The sequence below is a fragment of the Arvicanthis niloticus genome, chromosome 28 (assembly GCF_011762505.2).
Source record: "Arvicanthis niloticus isolate mArvNil1 chromosome 28, mArvNil1.pat.X, whole genome shotgun sequence".
NCBI classification, from domain to species: domain Eukaryota; kingdom Metazoa; phylum Chordata; class Mammalia; order Rodentia; family Muridae; genus Arvicanthis; species Arvicanthis niloticus.
Genome location: NC_133436.1, coordinates 9,789,154 through 9,811,235, shown reverse-complemented (window position 1 = coordinate 9,811,235; position 22,082 = coordinate 9,789,154). Strand labels below are relative to the sequence as shown.

Below are 22,082 nucleotides of genomic sequence, written 5' to 3'. Positions count from 1 at the left end.
AGAACAGTCGCTTTCTCAGTCATTGCTGATAGCTAGATTGCAAGAGCTTCTTCTTCCTTTCAGTTCATCTCAGTACTGGACTGTGTTCCTGTGGGACCTGTAGTTGGGATGACTTCATTGTGGACTCTTGGACCTAGTGTTTGTTCTCTTTTGCTTTGGTGTGGATCTTGAATAGCAGGCACTCATTAAATCGCCAGTCTTTTTTTTTTTTTTTTTTTTCCTTTCCTTTATATGTAAAGACTTATATGCCTGTTCTCCTGGCAGTTGTCTGTTCATTCTCTAAATAGAAACTGGGTGTCACTAAGAGCAGAGGCGTGTTCTGCCCTTTGCAGATACTTTGCTGAGCTTCATGTACAATAACATGTGTCAGACACATGCTGTTACACAAAGCTCCCATCCTTCAGATTTCAGCTCAGGCTGCCAGAACAAAGTACAGTAAACGGATTGGCTGAAACACACATCAGTTTCTCATATTTCTGGAGGCTGAGAAGGTCAAGATAATGGTGTCAATCAGTTTGATTACTGGCAAGGTCTCCTTTCGGTGTGCAGAAGGCTGTCCCCAGATACTCAGGTTGTCTTTCTTTGGTGCTTGAAGGTAGAGAGGGGAAAAATAAAACTTGTACTTTTCCTCCCAGAAGGGCGCTCATCCCATCATGAAGGCGTCATCCTTGTGACAATACCGAGACCTAACCCCCTCCTGTAGGCCTCATCTCAAACTGCTATCAGGATATGAATTTTGCAGACATATAAACATTCAGTCTGTTGACATTGTGTCCTCAGAAGGGGGCCAGACAGTCACATGGCAAAGACAGGAGAAAGGTGATATAGGTGCCAGTGAAAATATTAGGGTCACAGGACAACCCACAACAGTCAGGGCACTTAGAATTCTTCAGGATTGACATATGTAAGTCCTGAGTTCTTTTGAAGAGTTGCTGTTATCCGCTACTGGGTTATTGTCATTAATAAAGTTTTATGTGTCAAAATGTCCCTTCACTTTGCTTGAAGGTCCATGAGAATATGTTAGGGAACAAGAGAAGTACCCTCCACAGACACCGTCCACAGAATTAGCATTGCCTGGGACCCTCACACCTTTTTCCTTTGGAAACATGTGCATCTGTTGAGAGTATAAGAAAGCGTGTTCTGTGCTTGTTGTTGCAAACTGTCCATTAAGTACATTAAATACCTGCCTGCTTCAGGGTAGAATTCGGTGGGTCTGTACTCTGTTCCTTCTGTCCATCTTGGTGCCCATGTTGAGTGAATGCCCTGGAGACAGGCTAACGGATATTGGGTTTTTCTGTTGGCAGCCAAGATGAATTTCCTGTTCCTAATAGTTCTGTCTGTACTTACTTTTAATCTATATGTATTGATAAATTCATCATTTCCACTGGGGGAAATTTTTCCACCAAACTATAGATGATGGTTTTTAAAATTTTATTTATATTCTATGTGCATTAATGTTTTGCCTGAAGTTACAGTGAGCTGCTCTGTTGGTGCTAGGAATAGACCCATGTCCTATAGAAGAGCAGTCAGTTCTTCACTCCGCTGTTCTTAAATCAGCTCTTAACTGCTTAGCCATCTTTCCAGCTCCTAACTGTAGATGATGTTTAAAGGAAGATTTGGCGTTATGGGACATGCTTATTGAAACATGAAGCAGCAAGCTTACAAGTTCAAATTTAGCCTGGATTGGATAGACCCTATCTTAGAAACAACAGAACAGAATATTTAATGAGTGATTGGTTCATTATAAAACAGCCACACAAATTCCATAAGCTTACTGCTTCTTCCCTTATTATTAATAATTTGCCCATATGTCTTTAAATTGTTGCTGTCCTTCATTTTAATTCAATCTTTTCATTAAAAAAAAAATATTTACCAAGAGCTCACCCTGCATCCAGAGCTCTCTGAGATGCCAAGAATATAACTGCAGAGTCGGCTGTAGAGGTGCTTGTCATGGTGTCTCAAGAGCAAGAGGATGCCAGGATGAAAAAAACCCTAAAAATGTTAATGTTCTGAGTGTGAATTCCAGTCCTTGCAGTTAGATAGCCGTGGTTTGACTATTTCATGCTTCCTAAGCTCTGTGTGTGTGTGTGTGTGTGTGTGTGTGTGTGTGTAATACAGATGATAACTGGCATGCTTGTCACACTGAGAAGTGAATGTTAGGTACAGATCCCTCAATCCCGTTAGGCAAAACAATTTCAAAGTTTATAACAGTGTCAGATGCAAGACCTCCAGATGCGATCACAAAGCAGGTGGTAAATGCTCATCTTGCCTCCTGGGACCCAAGGCTTCTCTTGTAATGTTCTGGTGGTGACACACTTATATCCAGCTTGGTTTCTAACAACTGTGGCATACCCATTGCTACTCACAGTGAGGAGCTGACAGCCAAAGAGTCTTCCCTCAGAATTTGCTACTCAGATGTGTGCCTGCCTACATCCACTGCCTCCCATACTCAGTTTGTCTGTGTCCTCTAAGAGCTGTGGGGTCCAGAGAAAGTTCTCAGGAGTAGCCCTAACCACACTGAGGTGTTGGGCTCCTCTGAGGTCCAGTCCAGCATAGACCAGCAGTTGCTGTTCATTGTGATGAAGGAATTGGCAGCGTGTGTAAACATTTAGCGAGTATGTTAATTCCATCCTCAGAGCACCGCATTGATTATTAACTCATTGATGTCACTATCATCTGTGAAAAGTACTCTAAACATGGGAAGTCAAATCTTTTCCAGGAAAACGTAATATACATGTATGAGAATATATTAATGAAACCCATTATTTTATAAGCCAGCTAAACTTTAATTAAAAAGTCACTGTCAGAGCGTCTTGTTTTCCACATATGGTAAGATAATATCCTTACATGACCAAATGTATTTTCTGTTTTGTCAGACATAAAAAGTTTTTTGTAATAGAGAGATAACAGTGAATTTCTGGTGCATCTTTACTTTCTACAATGATGAATGTTTTCTTAGCCCCTCTTTTAGCTAGAAGACAAAAAAGAAAAACAGTACAGCTGGGTTTTTTTCTGCTTTTGAAAATGTGTGAGCAGCACGTGTTGATCACGCTGCTGCTCACACTTCCGTAGGTGAGGGATTATTTGGTTACATTGATGGAGGTAGGAAGATTCATTCACTGTGAAGTGCACCACTCCTGACGGTGACCCTGGCCTGTAGAACTGTGGGAAATGAGCTGACCATGCATGTGTGTATTTAACTATGGAGACAGTGTGGCCAGCTCCTCAGGCTCCTGCCACTGTGACTTCCCCGTTATGGGGACTATCACCTGGAACAGCTAAAATAGACCTTGTGAAGTTGCTTTTGTGGGGTATTTATCATAGCAACAGAAAACAAACTAAGCCCGTTGTCCTGTCACCCTGTTTTCATCGGTTTGTCTTTTTAGTTGTACATGTATTTTTTTCCTCCTAAAACAAATTGAGACTGAAATTTACTCCACTTGTTCAAGGGCCCTGCTCTTTGGTTGCAGGTGTTATTTGGCACAGCAGATGGACAGGTGATTGTCATGGACTGCCACGGCAGAATGCTTGCCCATGTCCTCCTGCATGAATCTGATGGCATCCTCAGCATGTCCTGGAATTACCCCATCTTCCTGGTGGAGGACAGCAGTGAGAGTGACACAGACTCAGATGATTATTCTCCGCCCCAAGGTAACCAGCTCGCTGCCCTCGCTTTTATTGCAATTGGCAAAGAGAACATTGAGAAAGAGTGACATCACTCAGAGAAGGTTCACCTTACACACACCTCTCTGCCTTCCTGGAGAGAGCTTTTGATGCTGAAATACAGCACAACTGCCCCTCCCCCCAATGTGTGTCTTCCCATTACCCCTTTTCTCAAGATCACTGGACTGAATTCCAAAGACTAAGGTTTTCCTAGACATAAAATGAGACATATGTCTCTTCCTATCCCTAGGGTTTTGTGGGACCTAGCTGCTTAGCAGGAATAAATTTTCATTACAGATGAAAAATTATGTACTATTAATATAACTGAATATGTGGTATGACCAAATCCCTAGCGGTTTTAAAGCTGGTGGCTTAGCTTTATGTAAGAGAAAGATTCTGCTGTTCCAGAGAGCAGCAGCTGGAGCTGGTGCTCCATGTCCTTATTTGTGCTCTGTCCCTTCTCAATCACAAGGAGGTAGTGCCCCTCTGGAAGCCTTATCGGTGTTAGTTGGTGTTAGATACTTGAGAGTCATGCTTCCTCCACCTGTGGTGGTAATATATTTTATTTATCAGATGTGAAGGAGACCAAGGGAAGCCTTTGATAACCAGCAGACGTCTGCCAACATCAAGATTTGCTAGTCATCTGTATCTCAGCCCTGATTTTTTTTTTCCCTTGGAGAAAGATGTATATAAATGAGAGATTATAAAATGCAAGAAAGGAGTAGCTCCTTGCTTACAAGGCTGTCCTACAGCTGCAGGCTCCTGTCCACTGTTGGTTTCTGTTTGTCCCCTTGAGCTGAAGCCATGCATTTCATGGTTTCTCATCAATCCTGTCACGATGGATGATGTATGTTGTCTTGCGAAGGGTTTGACCAATGTCATCAGTGTCTGGATGGCACATGTCTCCTTCCTCCTGTCACAGAGACACAGATGATTCCTCAGGATTTTCCCCATGTTCAAAATAAGTTATCAGTAGGGTTCAGGTCTGTGGGTCTTAGGGGGGTAGTGTTTAGCACCTATAAATCCATTGAGGAAGTAACTATCCTTCTCCTGATGGACACAGCTGTGATAAATTATTTGTCATATTTCTTCAACCTGAGAATAATAAAGTCAGTTTCAATGAAATACAGATAGCTTGTCTTCAAATGGAAACCCTGTCCAGTAAGTAGGATGCAGATTTACTCATTCTTATTTTATTAGAGGAGGAAATAGTCTGCAAAGACCAAAATTACAGAATAAGTCTAACATTGACCTGAGGCAGCAGTGTATACCTGACACTTCTCTAACCAGGGTGCACTTCTCAGAAGCAGTGGGTGCTCTCAGGGTAGCACACATTGCATATTAGATGTAGCAGTGTTGGAGTGCAGAGGTGATGTGACTGTGACGGGCTGCTTAGAGTGACAGAAAGGTTGCTGTCTTGGGTTACATGTCTGCTGGACCACTCTCACTACCTGCAGGACATGACTTCAGTGTCACTACAACACCTCCAGCCATCCAGGTGTTCAGAGAGACTTTTACTTAAAAATATTGTAATTAATTTTTTTTATATGTGTGGCTGTTTTGCCACATCTGCGTCTGTACACCTCATGCATGCAGCACCTGCAGAACCAGAAGACAGCATCAGATCCCTGGTACTGGAGTTGTAAGAATGGTTGTGAACCACCATGTAGGTGCTGGGAATCAAACCCAGGTCTTCTGAAGAGCAGTGACTGCTCGAAACCACTGAGCCATCTCTGCAACCTGACTTTTTCTTTATCAAGTACTGTGTGGGTGAGCCTGTTCATAGCCTGTTACACGAGAGCACTCCTAGAACCTCCAAGCCGAGTTTCCTGCTGCCGGCCATGCACTGACACATGGTGAAGTACTCATGAGTCATGTCTAGGTCCCACTCTCTCTGTAAATGTGGTGGCTGCTGGGATAAAAACTTAAGGATCTCATACTGGCTGCTATGGCTGCTTATTGTCTCTAACTTAGAGAGAAGAGTTTTGCTCTGTGCATTGGACCACAATTAAGAAAACACTTTTATACCTTTCCCCACCATTCTTCATGTTACACAACATTTAAATAATTTACACTTAGTATCAGAAGAAACACATACTACATTAACATATGTGTTAATAAACTCACACACGTCATCACCCTCAGTTCCCTCTGGAGCTGCCTATCCTCTGTCTCATTTCTCATTTCGGCTCCTCATGTTAGTGCCCTACTGTGTGACCCTGAGTGCTGCAGTGCTTGCTTCACTTGTCCCATCCCAGGCCAGGTATGAGCTCTATTATCAGATAACTTTTAGGGCACTGTGATGCTTTGAATGAGCATGGCCCCATAGGCATACATGTTTGAATGCTGACAGGGTTCCCAGTTGATGGAACTGTTTGGGAAGGATTAAGAGGTGTGGCCTTGGAGAACGTGTGTCACTGGGTATGGAATTTGATGTTTTAAAAAGCCCACTCAATTCCCAGTTATCCCTCTCTCTCTGCCTCTTACTTGTACACAAGGATCCAAGCTCTCCACTGCTGTTTCAGCGCCCTGCCTGCCTGTTAACGCTTACTCTCTGGACCTGTAAGCCCACATTAACTGTTTCCTTTTGTAAGTTGCCTGCGTCATGGTGTTCTGTCGTGGCAAGAGAAAAGTACTAAGTGAGGTGTCATAAACAGTGCAGCCTTAGACATGGGGTCAGGTTGTACTCAGTGCCAGCTAGTCACTGGGCCCTTGTGTTTCCACAGATGGTCCTGCGGCATACCCCATTCCTGTGCAGAACATCAAGCCTCTGCTCACCGTCAGCTTCACCTCGGGAGACATCAGCTTAATGAACAACTATGATGACTTGTCTCCCACTGTCATCCGTTCAGGACTGAAAGGTACAAAATACGCCATTCCCTGTGCGCACCTGCCTTCCAGGCTGGTGCCTTCCAGTGTTTGGGGACTTAGTGGAGTCTGTTGACAAAGGGCACTCTGCTAAGCGTCACTGCTCATCTTAACAGGTCTATAGCTACTCTCATGTAGAGTAGGGATTCCTAATACCCAGTCCGAGTCATAGCTCTCTCCTTTCTCCACTCCAACAAGGGTGGCCTGCTGCTGACTATATTTCCATCTGACTGTCACTTCACTCTGATGGCAGCAGATGGCATGTTGTCCTTTACCCAGAGCCCTTAGAGTTTTAGCAAGCTTATAAGGAGTTGATTGTTGTGCAATAGAGTTCCTTGAAAGACCTGTGGAGGTTCCAGGCTGTCATATGCATGCAGGGCGATGATAAGTGCTGCTACAGTCCTGTGAGGAAATGTTTTTACAAGAGAAAAATTACTGGACAGAGATATTGGGACTGTTCTGGTTGTGTACTTCAAGGTCACTAAAAACAGAGTGACCTTGGTAGGTCTTTTTGAAAAACAACAATCTTCAGGATTCACTGGAGCAGAGTAGAAAAAAAATTAACTTCTAAGCCTGAGCTGGTTCTGCTCCTTGATATTACTGGGCTCACTGTCACCTGGATGGGGAGACAGACAAGAGTGCTGTGTTGTTGTCTTAGCTGGCCGTCATGCAGTCACTACCGTGGCAGCAGCTGCTGCTTCTCCAGGCTCTCTAGGAACCTCAGGGCTGTGACGAGTCATGTGTGCATCACACTTGGCAGCAGCGTATGACGCCTGTCTGCCCACACTTACTAAGTCTGTTTTCAAAGTAAAGCATATTTTTAAGCAAATTTGCTCGTTCTTAGGTATCCCATTTTGCTGTTTTAGCACTGCACTTGTAAGGAATTATTTAGTCTCTAAGCTCCCCCAGGACAGAAACTGTGCAAAGTCTTTATTCATGCCACAGATAGGAGAGCAAATATCTTCCCTTGCTAGCAGACCTACATTCTGTGCTGCTCTGCTGGCTATTTTCTGAATGTTCTGTCTTCATTGAGTTAAAATAGGACTGGCCCTTATAAATTCTTTCATATATCTCCTAAAGTTCTAGTTTTCTTCAAAAACTGATTTTAAACTTTTAACCATAGTTGCTAATTTCTTGAGATCTGCCTTTAGTTGTGGAATCCTGAATTTTGTTCTCTATCAAATGTCTGGTTACGGTTCAAAGTAATATAATTACCATTCCATTCTTGTTTATTCTAATGCATTCTCACCAAGTGTGTATTATGGGAATGGATAACCTGTATTAGGTCTTTTAAATGTGTTGTGTTTTAAACTCGTGTGTGTGTGTGTGTGTGTGTGTGTGAGAGAGAGAGAGAGAGAGAGAGAGAGAGAGAGAGAGAGAGAGAGATATTTTATAGTCATTACCTATGAGAATTCTAAATCTAAGTGTGACCCCCTCCCCTCCCCCACTCCCGAGATAGCTGGCTGATACAGTTCCTGACACCGGGATGTCATAAACAGGGAAACAGATCAGCTTTACTCCGGGTGAATCCAGGGGTTTGGAGGAAGTGGGTAGGGATATCCAGGGCGGGCAGAGGTCATTGGCAGGAGGCTAAGGTACCGAGATGCCTCGTTAGCTGTTAGCATGGGGAGTCATGACAGGAATCTCAGGTGCTTGCTGATCTGGTTCTTATCTGAAGAAAAAAAGATGAAGCTGTTATGTGACATTCCGAAAGTAGAGGGTGGGTGGGTTTCTAGCTCCCCAGACAAGGTCAGAGAAGGAGAAGCCCTGCTATAAAGGGAGTGCACCATTGTGTGAGGAGCTCAGAAAGCTACCCTTAATTAGCAGGTTACCATCTAGTCTGCAGGGTTTTCAGTTCTTTATGGTGTAGCTGGGGATAGTTGTATACCTGTGCTGCGCTCTCGCTTTATGACTTCAGACAGTTAGACTCGCCTGAGCTAGTATCATCCACTAGTTCCCGGATAGAAGTAATTTTCCTATCTTGATGTCAGAGTATTTGTTTCTGCTCTGACATCAACAGGATTTAGATTCAGTCTTACATGTGGTATGAACAGCAGCAGTAGTTCTCATTTATAAATTTAATTTTAATCTGTTATCTTCCTGTCTGTATTAATAAATAATGGAAAGAAACAAGCACCATGAGGCTAGAGATGCCGTAGTCATTACTTTATCACAGTGCTGTGAGCAGAATTGGTGGGCAGAGATATTGAGATTGTTTAGATTTTGCAGTTTAAGATCACTAAAGATGCTGTGACCCTGGTTCTTCAGAAAACAATCTTGTCACTTGAGGCTCTGATGGAGGCTGAAGAGTCTCTGATCCCTTGGTCTTTCTATACTGTCTCAGAGAACTTTTCCCAGGGGAGAAAGGTAACTCCTGATGCTCCTTGTCACCAGCCCTGTAACAACATTGTAACACATGTGCAGATATCCCACACCACCCTCTCCTCCATGACCACCGTCTTCTGCATCTCCTGTCCTGGTGCTTTTTTATGCTGCAGATTCTGGAGGGGACTGAGGTGGGTGTCTGCTTTCACGGTGCAGCTGGTGCTGAGGGAGCTCCACTTTAGGATTAAGTTGGCTGAGTAATTTACCCCAAGTTTCTGCTTAGCACACAAGGAGCAGGACGTGGGTTTTTGGTGTGATATCCACCCCTTCCCCTTCTTTCTTTTATTTAAAAAAATATGCCTGAGCCATGAGCTCTGGTGTTCTTTGACACAGGCAGTGGCAGCACATTTCTAGGTGGTGTAAGTGGATTCCAGCCACATGTGGGACCCTCACATCTCATCCCATATGTATCAGAAAACAAAAGATGAGCTTCTGTCCCCCTACCTACCCCCTAGCATGCCCAGACCCCCTCCCCCCCCCCCCCCCCCCCCCCCCCAGCGCTTTTAATGACTGAGCCGTCTTTCTGGGCTCAGAGTTGCACCTTTCATCATTTCAGTGAGGTTTGTGGGAATCGTGCAGGTTTTGGATGGGTGTTTAGCTGTGTTGCCACCTTCCTCATGTAGCATGCCTCTGCCTTTCAGTCTTGTCTCTGTCCTGTAAGTATGTATGGAGGCCAGAGAATAACCTCAGGCGTCATCTCTGATATAGTATCTGTTTCTTTGAGACAGGGTTATACATTGTCTGAATGCTCTCCAGTTAGACTAGGCGGGTGGGCCAGTGACCTAAACATTCGCCTGTCTCGACCACCTATCCAGCAGTAGATTATAAGCATGCACCACCACATCTGGCAGTTACTTGAGTTCTTGGGACTCAACTCAGGTCCTGATGCTTAAGATACAACACTTGACTGTGTGGGCTGTCTCTCCAGCCTTTAAAAAGGAAAAGAAAACCAAACAACAAAAACTTTCTTTACAAAAAACAAAAAACTTTTCCTATGATTTTACCATCATGCAATTACTAAATTGTGTATTTTCCCCCTTTCAGTCACTTCACATCCACATGTATTTGTACACACAGACATACACATACCTTATGGTTAATTGAAAAAAAAAAAAAGCAACTGTTTACCATAGAAAACTTAGGGCAGAGGACTGTGTTGACCTCAAACTCCCAAACGGTGCTACAGTATATATGGTACCACTCCCTTCCTGCTGAGTCTTAGCTACCTCTTTTTTAAAGTTTTATGAGATTAGCTTATGGAAAATTCTAGTTTTCTTTCTGTTGATGTGTTAAACACTTACCAGGAGCACTTAGGGGAGGTCAGAGTTATTTGTATTGCATTTCCATTGCACAGTCCATCACAGAGGGAAGTCAGCGCAGCAACTCAAGCAGGCACTTGAAGCAGGAAACCTGGTGGGTTGCTTTTTTTTTATTTTTTTTTTTTTTTTTTTTTTTTTTTGCTTTTGTTGTCTTGACCCCCCTGCCCAGGGAGGGAATGGTACCTTCCACAGTAGGCTGGACCTTTCCACATTAAGTATTAGTCAAGATAACCCCCACCGACATTCCAGTAGGCCCATCCCTCGGGTGACATTCTCTGGTCAGATGACTATGCTTTGTCAAGTGGACAGTTAAAGATAACCAGGGCAAGGAGAATATTTTTCTGCTTGTGTGTGTGTGTGTGTGTCTGTGTGTGTCTGTGTGTGTGTCTGTGTGTGTGTCTGTGTGTGTCTGTGTATGTACAGTGTTTAAAAGGCCCAAATATGCAGAGGATTGAAATCACTGAGAAAGTAAGTGAAGCCTGAGAGCAGACCACCTAGATGCCTTGCAGCTGCCAGGCTCCTGTGTGTCAAGACCTGCAGCAAGAGTGAAAGGGACTTCTGTACACAGCATGTACTGGCTGTCTCCACACTATGTTCTAAATAGTCTCTTCGGAGATTTAAGGACATTATAACTAAGAATCTTGGAAAGAAACATTTGAAAACATTTTTAAAGTGATTCAAGTATAATTTATTTTTAAAAAGATCCCCCAAAAAAGTATGTCCCAGTCACACCTAGGTTTCTAGCAACCAAATGAGAACTTGCTTTTATTCTTGTTTCCCTATCACTTTATGATTGTTTCAAATTACAGTCCCAGGAACTCTGCCCCTGTAGAGAACCTAGTAACTTGGTTACAGGGGAAAATTCCAGATGGTTTTTTTGTTAGCTGTCAAGGCTCGTGAGGTAATCAAGTACACTGTGTTCAGCACAGCTGAGCCCTGCTGAACCTCAGAGAAGCCAGTGTTTCCTGCTGTACCCCTTGTCGCTACAAGTTCTGTCCTTGCCAGAACAAGGACCATGTTCATAAGGAGTCTATTCTTTTGAAGAGAGCACCTTACCTTTGCAGATGACAGCTCTCAGGATGTCTCTGCACCTGCATGAACTGCATCCCTGGGGCATAAGTTCATAAAGTCTTAGATTCTTGTTACCTCTAACACAGAGACCCCTCGAGTTCTCAGCCTCTGCTTGCCTGGCTCTGAGAATTCTGAAGCATTGTGCGCCCAGGCCAGTGCTGCAGAGGCCACAGCTTGCCTTCCAGTTGTTGAATCTACTCTGTGTCAAAATTCTGCAGAATCTTAAAAGAAGGAAAGACAGAAGTGTGGTGCAGTCACTCACCCACCCACTAAGCAGGGTGAGTTAGATGAGGGGCTTTGGAAACATTGCCATCTCTTTCCTCCATCTCAGGAGTGCTAGCAGGGCCATCTTGTTGCTGCTTCACTCTGACTGTCTCTAGGTTCTTTGTGTGCAGAATGCTGTCATCCAGAGCAGGTCATTTCAGTCTCACGATCATGACCAGGCTTTTCTCTAGGCATGATCTGGCCTCAGATGTGCAGAGCACACTGTACATACGTTCTCTAGTTCCCTCTCCTGCTGTATTGAAAATCTTGTTAACCAGGATATTTGCTTCTTTTTAAAGTTACTTTTTGTTTCCTACTTTGATTTTAATTCATTTGAGAAATATTGTTTATTGATGGTTGTATGATTTTCAGGTGCTTACAGCCTTTCTGTTCTGTGTTTGGAGCTATTAAGCTGTTTCTTGGTTTCCGCTCTGTTCTGACTTAATGAGAAAGGTCCGGGAAGCTGCCTCCCCTCAGGGAGTGCTCTCTAGCTTCTCCAGCAGGTGAAAGAACTCAGCTACTACAGAGTGTGCTAGCTTCAGCATCCAAGTCTTTCCCATCACATGGAGTTTGCTCACCTGTGACCTGTTATAGATTGGGCACCGAATTCTAGTCCTGGGTTCTGATCTATGTGGATGCCATCAGAGCACCGTCAGTGATTTAGTCTCACCTCTCTACAAAATGGATCTGTATTTCAGAGAGCTGTATAACCAGGTGGTAGTTTGAAGGCATTGAGAGAGAAGAAAGAGCTTGTAAATCTTATTAGTATTAATAGGTGTCTGTCTATCTGTCATCTATCTACCTTATCTATCCATTTTATCAGCAAGAAATAAGTAGTTGCTTATACTAGAAAAAGACACAGCATTCACTACGATTTGTAGGTAGGCATCTCATTTCTAGTGTGGCATTTCTCCATTCATGCTACCTGGCACTCAGCAGGAATGCCTTTGTTCTGTCTCTATCCATACCGTAGGTGTCCAGTAAACAGTCAGAGCTCTGCTGTACACACAAGCATCCAGGGCCTGAACTTTATGCCCAATAGTCCCCAAATTCAACTGCTAATTGGAGTTTACCTCAATCTATTTTTTAATTGGAGAATTTATAAGCAAACTCTTTTAGTTACCTGTACCACAGTAGGAAAGTCCTGCTAGAACATGACTCAGCCATAGGTCTTAGCTCACTTAGGGATAGTTCACAATCTTATTGTGGGAATGATGATACTGGAGGCACATATTCAACATTCCAGCTTTTATTTTTATCATATATATGTATATATCTCTATATATGCTTTAATAATTAGATCTTGCTACATAACCCAGGCTGACCTTGACTGTGACCCTTTTGCCTTCACCTACCAAGTAGCTAGGCTTACAGCACATGCTGCCATACCTGGCTTTAACTTGTAGGTTTTCTTAGAAGAGGTTTTCACCCTGAATTAGTTATGTTCCAAAGGAGCAGCAATCCCCTTCAAAATAAATCGTCTTTAGAAGAGTATTATTATCTTGTGCGAAGTATACCCTCATGAAAGAAAGACCGAAGAGCCTCTGCTGGCTTTGTTTGGGAATTGTGTTTTAAGCTGCTGGAGACACAGTGATATGGCTGTTAAGGAGGGCTGTGTCCTCATGCTAACCGACCCTTTTGTGTGGTTACAGAGGTGGTGGCCCAATGGTGTACACAGGGAGACTTACTGGCAGTTGCTGGGATGGAGCAGCAGGCCCAGTTCAGCGAGCTGCCCAATGGTCCTCTTCTGAGGAGTGCCATGGTCAAGTTCTACAATGTTAGAGGGGAGCACATTTTCACTCTGGACACACTTGTGCAGGTAAGAACACTTGAAAATCCAGTGGGTTGCTATGCTCTATTTTTTGGTAAATAATCATGAATTAGTTATTCTTACTGTAATTAGTTTTGGCAAGATTTATTTTAATTTTTTTTCTCAACTAATTCTTGGCCTGTAAACCAGGGAATTAGGGAAGAAAGCAGCTTTTATCTTTTAACCAAAATGTTTGATTCCATTTTGAAATCAAATGCATAGAGAGTTAACAGAGGGATCTGCTTCAGGAAAACCCCAGAGATGAGTGAATTCTGTCTTCACACAGTTGTTTGTAAGGGAGAATTTCACTTTGTGAGTTCTTTGCTTAACAAAAATGAAGTTGACAAGAGAAAAGTAGAAACAGAGAATTGAGTAGCACTCTAGAGTAGATCTCAGAGGGCAGTATTAGACTGTGAGCTAAAACACAGAGCAAGAGGGAAAGGCTTGTCAGAAACAAACACTGTAAGTCAAGGCCATGGTTTGCTACAGAGCCTTTCCCGCAAGAGTCTCTGGCAGTTATCTTCCTGTCCTGGTGGAAAGAAATGGAAGGCCCAGGTCTGTGCAGCACAGTGTCCTCTGTTTCTGTGAGTCACACTCTGTGCCCTGGGAAATGAAATCAGAGAGCATGTAGCTTGTTTGATACAGTGTTCATCTGTGTTACAGAGCAAACGGTGAATCTGCCTGAGCTTGTATGGCCAAGTAGATACACTTATGTGAACATAATACGTTTTGTTTGCCTACTTATACACCATGGACATTTGACTTCCTCCCATCTTTGGCTGTTGCTTTGTTTTATTTGAGACAGGGTTTCTCTTTGTAGACTAGCTTGGCCTTAAACTTGATATGTAGACTAGGCTGTTTTTGAAATGGCAGAGATCTTTCATCTCTGTTTCCCAAGAGCTCATACTAAAGGCATATACCTCCATACCTGGCTGGCTGCTGTAAATAATGCCGCTATGAACATGGGTGTACAAATACTACAGCCCTCTTTAAGTTCTTTTGGATATGTACCCAGAAGCTCACTTCTTGGTCATAGGATGCTTTTTCATTTTTCTGCCGACCCCCCGTTTTTCATTGCTGCCGCTTGCTTATACATCCTCCCACCTTTCCAAGTCACAGTTTCTCCATGTCTTACAAGTGTTCTTTTCTGGGTGTTGTGCTTTTATCGTTTTTGCCGTCGGTAGTAGCTGCCATATGGGTATGGTGCTTCTTCATTGTGGCTGTGATCTGGGTTGAGTGACACTGTACTGAGCGTCTCACTCTGGTGATCTGTATGTTGTTAAAGCGATGGCTTTTCAAGTACTTTGTTCATTTCTAATCAAGCTGTTTTGTTTTATTTATAGGGTTTAAAAGTATAATTGGTTAACATATCTTTGTGAGCAAATAAGTATGTGCATATCTGCTCCCTTATTAATCCAAGCAGAGCTGATACTTTGAGAAATGACTGTGGCTGGCATAAGCCTTTAAGGATCATTATATAAGAAGTAAACAAGGAGACAATATTAGTGCCTCCCACCAAAACCTGAGAAGCCAGCTAAAAACACAAATAATTACAGATACACACTCTAGATTTTGAGTTAGAATTGGCTTCTAGATGCTGTGGTAACATAGATAAAAGGAGTACTTGCTTTTTATGGAAATTTTTCTATCTGGCGGTCTCTTCTCTTACTCTCATTCAGAAAGTGCAGTCTAAGACACCTTTACACTTTTCATGGCTGTTTCTAAAGGTGCAGAGCATGGAAGAGGTGTGAATGGAGCAGTGTTTCCGTAAGGCACACTTCCTGTCCTTTAGTGTTGCACACTAGCTAACATGGAACCACCTGAGGGCTGAGGTTCTAATGTCAGGGCTTCATCCAAGAATCAGGTCACTCTCCCCTCTAGTCTCAGTGGACAGTTTACACTGACCTTGGGCCAGAAGTCCAGCTGTCTGTGTGCGTGTGTGTGTGTGTGTGTGTGTGTGTTTAAGAGCAGGAGTGGGTCATTAGGAAGTGGGACTAGAATCAGAGAGTTGGTTAGAGGCAGAGATTCCTTGTCACCTGCACAGAGATCGTGGCTGAAGTGAAGTTGGCCTGTGCTCAGGGAGTGGATAGTGGGAAAGGGCAAATGAAGAGAGAGCCTGTGCTTCGAGTGCACAGGACAGCGCTCAGGCAGCAGCCGCAGGTGCAGAGCACATAGAGCGCCATGCAGAACCGCTGAAGGAAACTGTGTCAGCCAACAGGATAGCAGGTGGATGTAGACATGGCAGAACTGGATTTGGGGGTTTTTAGGTTGAGTGATCTCATCACAACAGTGGAAACTATACTGTAAAAGAGTTTTCCAGTCTACCAGAGTTTCTGGAGTCATCTGTGTTAAGTATTTTTCTGAGACAGCAGTGGTTCCCAAACGGCCTATCGCTGGGGCCCTTTCTTTAATACAGTTCCTCATGTTGTGGTGACCCCCAGCCAAAAAATTATCTCACTGCTATTTCATAACTGTAATTTTAGTGCTGTTGTGAATGACATGCAGGATGTCTAGTGTGTGAACCTAAAGGGGTCACAACCCACAGGTTGAGAACCACTGCTCTAGCTGCTGGAGCTGTCGCTGCAACAATCAAAATAGAGCGTGAGCAACAATGTGTTTTCCGAAGTAGATGAAATATCTGAACTTGAGCTGTGTAATCTGAAAGGTGTGCAAACAAAATAGGGAGTGGACAATAACATGAAACACAGAAGTCATGTTTATAAACAGCTAAGACCTGAGGAGTGGGACGGGGAAGCAGAAGAAGAGGAGAAGGAAGAAGAGGAAGAAGAAATAATAATGATGATAAACACACTGAACAAGAACAAGGTGAAAAGTGGGCTTGGTGGCAGCACGGTTAGCCTGGAGGACATTCACAGGAAGGAGATGACAGCAGGAGCGTGAGCCTGAGTCCTGATAACCTGGGATGAAGCAGAGGTGAAGGAGGAGGCAGCAGCACTTGCGGGATGCTGAGCTGAGAGGAATCCATGTGGAAGCTGGAGCATGACGTTAAAACAGATGGAGGGGTGCTGTCTCCCCACCTCCCAGAGTCAGGAGTACTGGTACCTGGGATGAGGCTTTAGGAAGGTCAGTGTAGCTTCTGGTGAAGGCCGTGTTGTCATCGTCACAGCAGACTGAGGGTAGCACATACAAGACTGAGCAAGCATGCATGCCAGCTGGGATTCTTTCCCTCCATACTGAAATTTATGCCTTCAAGGAGCCTCATTCTATGACCCATTCTAATCCCAGCTACCTCTCAAAGGTCTTATGTCTGAATAACAGTCACATCATAAAACTTTGAGGGTTAATTTTTCAACATCTGGGGACACACTCAGATGTGGCCATAGCCGACAGATAGGAGACGACGGGGAGCATTTCAGTCTCTCTAAGTTCATAAGACTTTTTTGTTTAATTGAATATCTGTGAATTCCAGACTGAGACATACCTTATGATTCTGTCCCATTGGCATTCTATTTCCTGGATATAGAATGTGTTGCTCTGCTTTCTCAATTCAAAGAAACTTATCCCTAATACCAATATAATAACATGTTGTTTTAAATCTGCCCAAAAGATTATGCCCTTCTCTCGGAACCCTTGTGGTTATAATGCCTCTAACGTGCAGTGCTTTAGTGTCTTATTTCCTTCAAGCCAAAAGCTTGATGCTCTGACTCCCATGCTGCCCAGCTTGGACTGCAGGAGTCTGCGGATCTGGTTCTCCTGCCGGCCATCTACTCAGACTTCTTGGTGGTACATCCCTGTTTGTTCCCACCCAACCCATGCGGTCTTTCCTGCCATTCATTTGTCAGTACTGTCTATGAAACCTGTTTGTCCTGCTTGTTCTTTTAGCTTTTTCTATAAACATGGTTGTTGTTGTTGTTGTTGTTGTTGTTGTTTTCAGTAAAATAGCCTTTACCCAAATGGACTAGGGAGAGAATGGGGTTCATTACTTACTGAATGACATGTAGTTGATTTTCTGAGTGAGATAGTACACACTTTTAAGGTGGTGTTGCATCAGAACACCAGTACTTAGGAGAGGTGGCCACTTGTAATAAGATAAGCACCATTTCCTGGCTTGGCCAAGAGTTGGAGTTCTCCCTGTCTATTAGCTGGGCCTAAGTCACCTAGCCCTCTTGACTCCACTCCTCAGGTGTTAACTGGAACAGGAGTGCTCGTGTGACAACTGAGAGGACTGTGAGATAATACATATGGGTACTTACTGTGACGGCAGAATGGAACTGGTTATGAAGATGTGCTTATTTGATTAAATGGGAGACGACTATTGAAGCTTTGCGTTTAGTTGAAAGTCTGGATTAGTAGTGAATTCTAGGTATGCATAAGAGAGACATGCTTAGGATGACTTTATGTCTAAGGTGTAGTTAGCTGTTATACAGAAAGAGTTGCATGGGAGGCAGAACTAGAGGGAAGGGCAGGAGGCTGCCTTCTGCAGCCCAGCCCTGCACTGCTGGCCTGGGAAGTTCATTCCTCAATCAAAGAGAAACAGAGCATCTGAGAAAAGACGTCACTTCTGCAGCCAGCCTCCAGTGTGTCAGGTTGTGCAAGCTGAGGACTTGAGCAGTAAGTTAGGAATGTACATGGGGGTTAGAATGCAAAGGTAAAATAAATAAATAAATAAACAGGTGTCTTTCAACGTAAGCTTAAGTGCTGAGGAGTTAGCTCAGTTATAGTGTGTTTCCACAGCGTGATTCCCAGTGTCTCCAACAAACAACAGTGTAAGTTTGATGGTACTGGAATCACTGTCCTAATATGTAGCTTCAGAGTTTAATGATCATATACATGCACACACATACACATGTCTGCACATGTGCGCGCACACACACACAGACACACACAGGTACACATATACAGTGTTCTGCTGTGTTATTAGCAATGATTATGGCCTGCCAAGAGTTAGTAGGTCCCTCTTTCAGTGGTCTACCCTTTATGGAGTCATCTTATTGTAGAAGCCAAGCTTAAAATGTTCTAGGATTCCTCAGACCTGAGTTCCTGGATTTATAACTAAAAAATGCATAATCTTTTTTGGTGGGGGAGCTGTGGCCCAGCCTCATGGATAAAAATACAAGATAAATTATCTCCAGCCTTGCTTTTTGTGTTTTGAAGTTGAAACCAGGATTAGCTGACCCTAGGGCCTATGTTAAGGAATTGTCTTTATGTGTTCCTTTTATCTCAATGTTTGTCACTAAAGTGTTGTGAGAATTCTGTTCCTGTCATTTATATAGGAGATCTGACGTCTCCACTTGTGATCTCTGAAGCCCTGGAGACCTCATTAAATTAGCACTCCGTGTGTCTGGATCAGCGTGAACAGAGCTCACCATTTCTCCATCTCAGCCCTTTATCTTTGTCTACCTTGCTCAGCTTATATAATACTCGTTCTTAGATAATACTCTTGCGTTTGAGGTTTGTTTCAGTAGAAGAAGTTTCTAACATGCGCACATTTGGATTGCAGCTTGTGTTTTCAAAGATCCTCAGTCCTAGACTATTCCTTAGGAACGCTGCTTCCCCAGCTCTCCCTTTCCCGAAGAGAAGTCTGTTTGAGGACAGTGGAGAACAGTGGTGACTTCATTCCTGGGGTCCTAGAAGCACCATGGTACTACCTTCTCCTGTAATCCTCATAATATTCCTATTTGACTCATTAAAAAAAAAAGTTTGGAGGCTTAGAACTGGGGTTAGTCTCCAGTTTCATGACTCAGAGCCCCACATCCAGTGTTAGTTTGACCCTGATATGCTGTCTCATGGAAGAATGGAAAAAGGTCATATGGTCTATCTACCTCTTTATCACCTCCTAATTCATAGGCACCACCACTGGATAATTTGAGGATCCAGGTGGCCAGCCCTGTAGTAAGAAGAGATGAGTGTACCCTTAGACAATTGCCACGCTTTTAGGAACCATTTCAGACAGAGCTAGTATTCCCTGCTATGCTTTGAAATACCAATGTTCTCAAAACTGGCAAGTGACGTTATTTTGCTGGACAAGATTAACTGTGTGCCCCATCCCCGATGTGTCTTCTTTCTTCGGTAGCGCCCCATCATCTCCATCTGTTGGGGTCATCGGGACTCCCGGCTGCTTATGGCCTCAGGACCAGCCCTGTATGTGGTTCGTGTAGAACACCGAGTGTCCAGTCTCCAGCTGTTGTGCCAGCAGGCCATCGCCAGCACCCTTCGAGAAGACAAGGACGTTAACAAGCTGACCTTGCCCCCTCGTCTCTGTTCCTACCTCTCCACTGCCTTCATTCCCACTATTAAGGTAGTCTTCCCCCTCTGTGCTTCCTGTGCTCCCTCCCTAGCCTTCCTACCACAAGAAACAGGAGGGATGGGGGACAGTACCAGAGGTAATGCACAGACTTCCCCATTTCTCCATTAGAGTGCCTGAGGATGGCTGCATGGAGTTTGCAGAGACCCGTATGTTCTTATGTATCTGCAGCCTGCCTGGCATTCCTGTTACTGTCCGTCCATGTGATGTTTGCCCTATGTGGGGGCATTTCTTTCTCATGGCCAGCTTGATTATTGTGTCAGGATGATGGTCAAAGGAGCAAACTGTTTATTTAGTACTGACAGTATACCAAGTACTTTTTTTTTTTGTTTGTTTTGTCTTGACTTATGCAGATTCTAACATTGTTTCCTCTTGATAGAACAGGAAAGAAGCTATTGTGAGGGAAATAACTTGTTCTGAAGCTAGTTAGGACACTAGTCAGGATTTGGTCCATTCCAGTTCTCAGGCTTGCTCTTGTCTTTGCTGTAGTGAGTGTGATTCCCTCATTGTGCGGTTCCCCAGCCATCTCTTATACAGACTGTCACCCAGAAAATGCCTGTAAAGGGGGAACATGTGACACAGACCAGCCAGTCGCTAAGCGGCTACTACTCACAGGAGGCTTTTTATTGACCCTGGGCCCTGTACACTTAGGACCTTCACTCTCCTGTCTCTAGATTGACTCCTTGATCACTTTCCTTCTAATACATTCGAGTGTTAGAGTCTAATGGTTCTTTTTTTCTAAGGTGCCATACAATATTGATAATATGCTAGGAGTTTTCAACTCTTGTGTGATATATCAGAAAAAAGTAGGTGTCAACACTGTCACTGGTTGCAGTTCATTGTCCAAAGTGGGACCCTCACTTAATTACTGTTTAAAAGCCTCCTCAGTTTTGAGTAATCTTCTACAGCATAGACTTGACCTCTGCCTAGCCTATACTCTGCCGGAGCATCTGTGACAGAAGGCAGTATGCTCTGTGCCTGCTCTTTTTCTTTGTGGGTTCTCAGATCTCCTTTTTCTACCTGTGTCCTGCCTCTAGCCCCCAATTCCAGACCCCAACAACATGCGGGACTTCGTCAGCTACCCCTCAGCAGGCAATGAGCGGCTGCACTGCACCATGAAGCGTACAGAGGATGACCCAGAGGTTGGAGGGCCCTGCTACACACTCTACCTGGAGTATCTGGGAGGACTCGTGCCCATTCTCAAGGGGCGGCGCATCAGCAAGCTGCGGCCAGAGTTCGTCATTATGGACCCTCGAACAGACAGCAAATCAGGTGGGTGCTTTGCTGCAGGAACTTAGACCCCATTCTTGTATGGTTGTAAAATATCACCCTTAAAGTCATGCAAGGAGAATACCAGTTTCTGTGACTGTTTGATGGTGGTTAGGATCTCACACTGCTGACATTCTTCCTTGCCCTGGCTCGCAGTTTTCTGACTGAGCAGTTTTCTAAACACTCTTGCTGGGAGTTTTTCACAGCACTGCATGGGTGCGTATCAGGCCGAGGAAAGATCAGCTCCCGTCCCAGGGAAAGCTACTAGTATAGGCCTTCTGGTGCTGAGTACAGCCCTCTCGCAGTCACTGAGTAAGGACTCATTGAGTACCTGGATGTAGTATTGAGGTAAGGACATAATAGTAAGTCCCTGCCTTCCCAGGAGGGTGACAGAGCTCAGATTTTCAAGCCTGCAGCCCACCTTCAGCCTTGCACTTTTGCCTCTGCCCTGCTAATCCACTATTGGGTGTTCCAGTCAGTTCTAGTGAAAGTTTCTTACAGACCCGTTACCGGTCCAACATGAAGCATCATTCTGTTCTTGTGGGCATCAGTGCTCAGATAGATTAAAGGGGCCTCTTCACAGGATCTAGACTGAGAACCCCAGGAAGGGACTGCCAGGGCGTGTGCCAGTTAGTTGCCAGCTCAAGTACATGGACCTACAAGTACCTGCAGCTTATACATTCCGCAGCCTTCCTGTGACCCCTGCCACAGAAGGCACACAATGACCTTGGTGTCCGTCACCTGTCATAGTCCTGCTTGGCACACTACAGTTATCATTTTCAGGAGCCTGCTTGCCCTGGAGGGAAGAACTGGTCATCTTTGTAGTACTAGACCTTGAGACAACATTGTTCATATTGAGTTTATTTCATCAGTTAATACTCTGCACTTCCTAGTGTCAGTTCACCCTCTGGACTGGTCTTTGTCTTTTGTTGTGTCCCTGAAGCTGCCATAGCATGTGTGACCAAGGTCTTCTTAGTTCTTTAAGCAGTGGCTATGTTTACTCTCGGCCTCACTTGCTGATGCCAGTATTTTACATGTCTGCACATGTCCTAGGCGTTACCACAGCAACTGTGGCAGTCCTCTCCAGCACCACACGTTCCCATATAAAGTTAAAAGCAATTAGCTCAGCTTTAAACTGTGAATGTTTGTCATCTCTCTTGATTTTTGA

The 22,082-nt window shown here is 44.1% G+C and overlaps 1 protein-coding gene across 1 annotated transcript in view; it reads left to right on the top strand.

Moving 5' to 3' along the window:
- Positions 1–22,082, top strand: part of Tulp4 (TUB like protein 4) — a 106,458-nt gene that overhangs the window by 62,927 nt on the left and 21,449 nt on the right. The window contains exons 4-8 of the mRNA XM_076926689.1: positions 3,471–3,651; positions 6,390–6,524; positions 13,223–13,389; positions 19,415–19,639; positions 20,683–20,917. Coding sequence (XP_076782804.1) covers positions 3,471–3,651; positions 6,390–6,524; positions 13,223–13,389; positions 19,415–19,639; positions 20,683–20,917 — 943 coding nt within the window. The remainder of the gene's footprint in view (positions 1–3,470; positions 3,652–6,389; positions 6,525–13,222; positions 13,390–19,414; positions 19,640–20,682; positions 20,918–22,082) is intronic.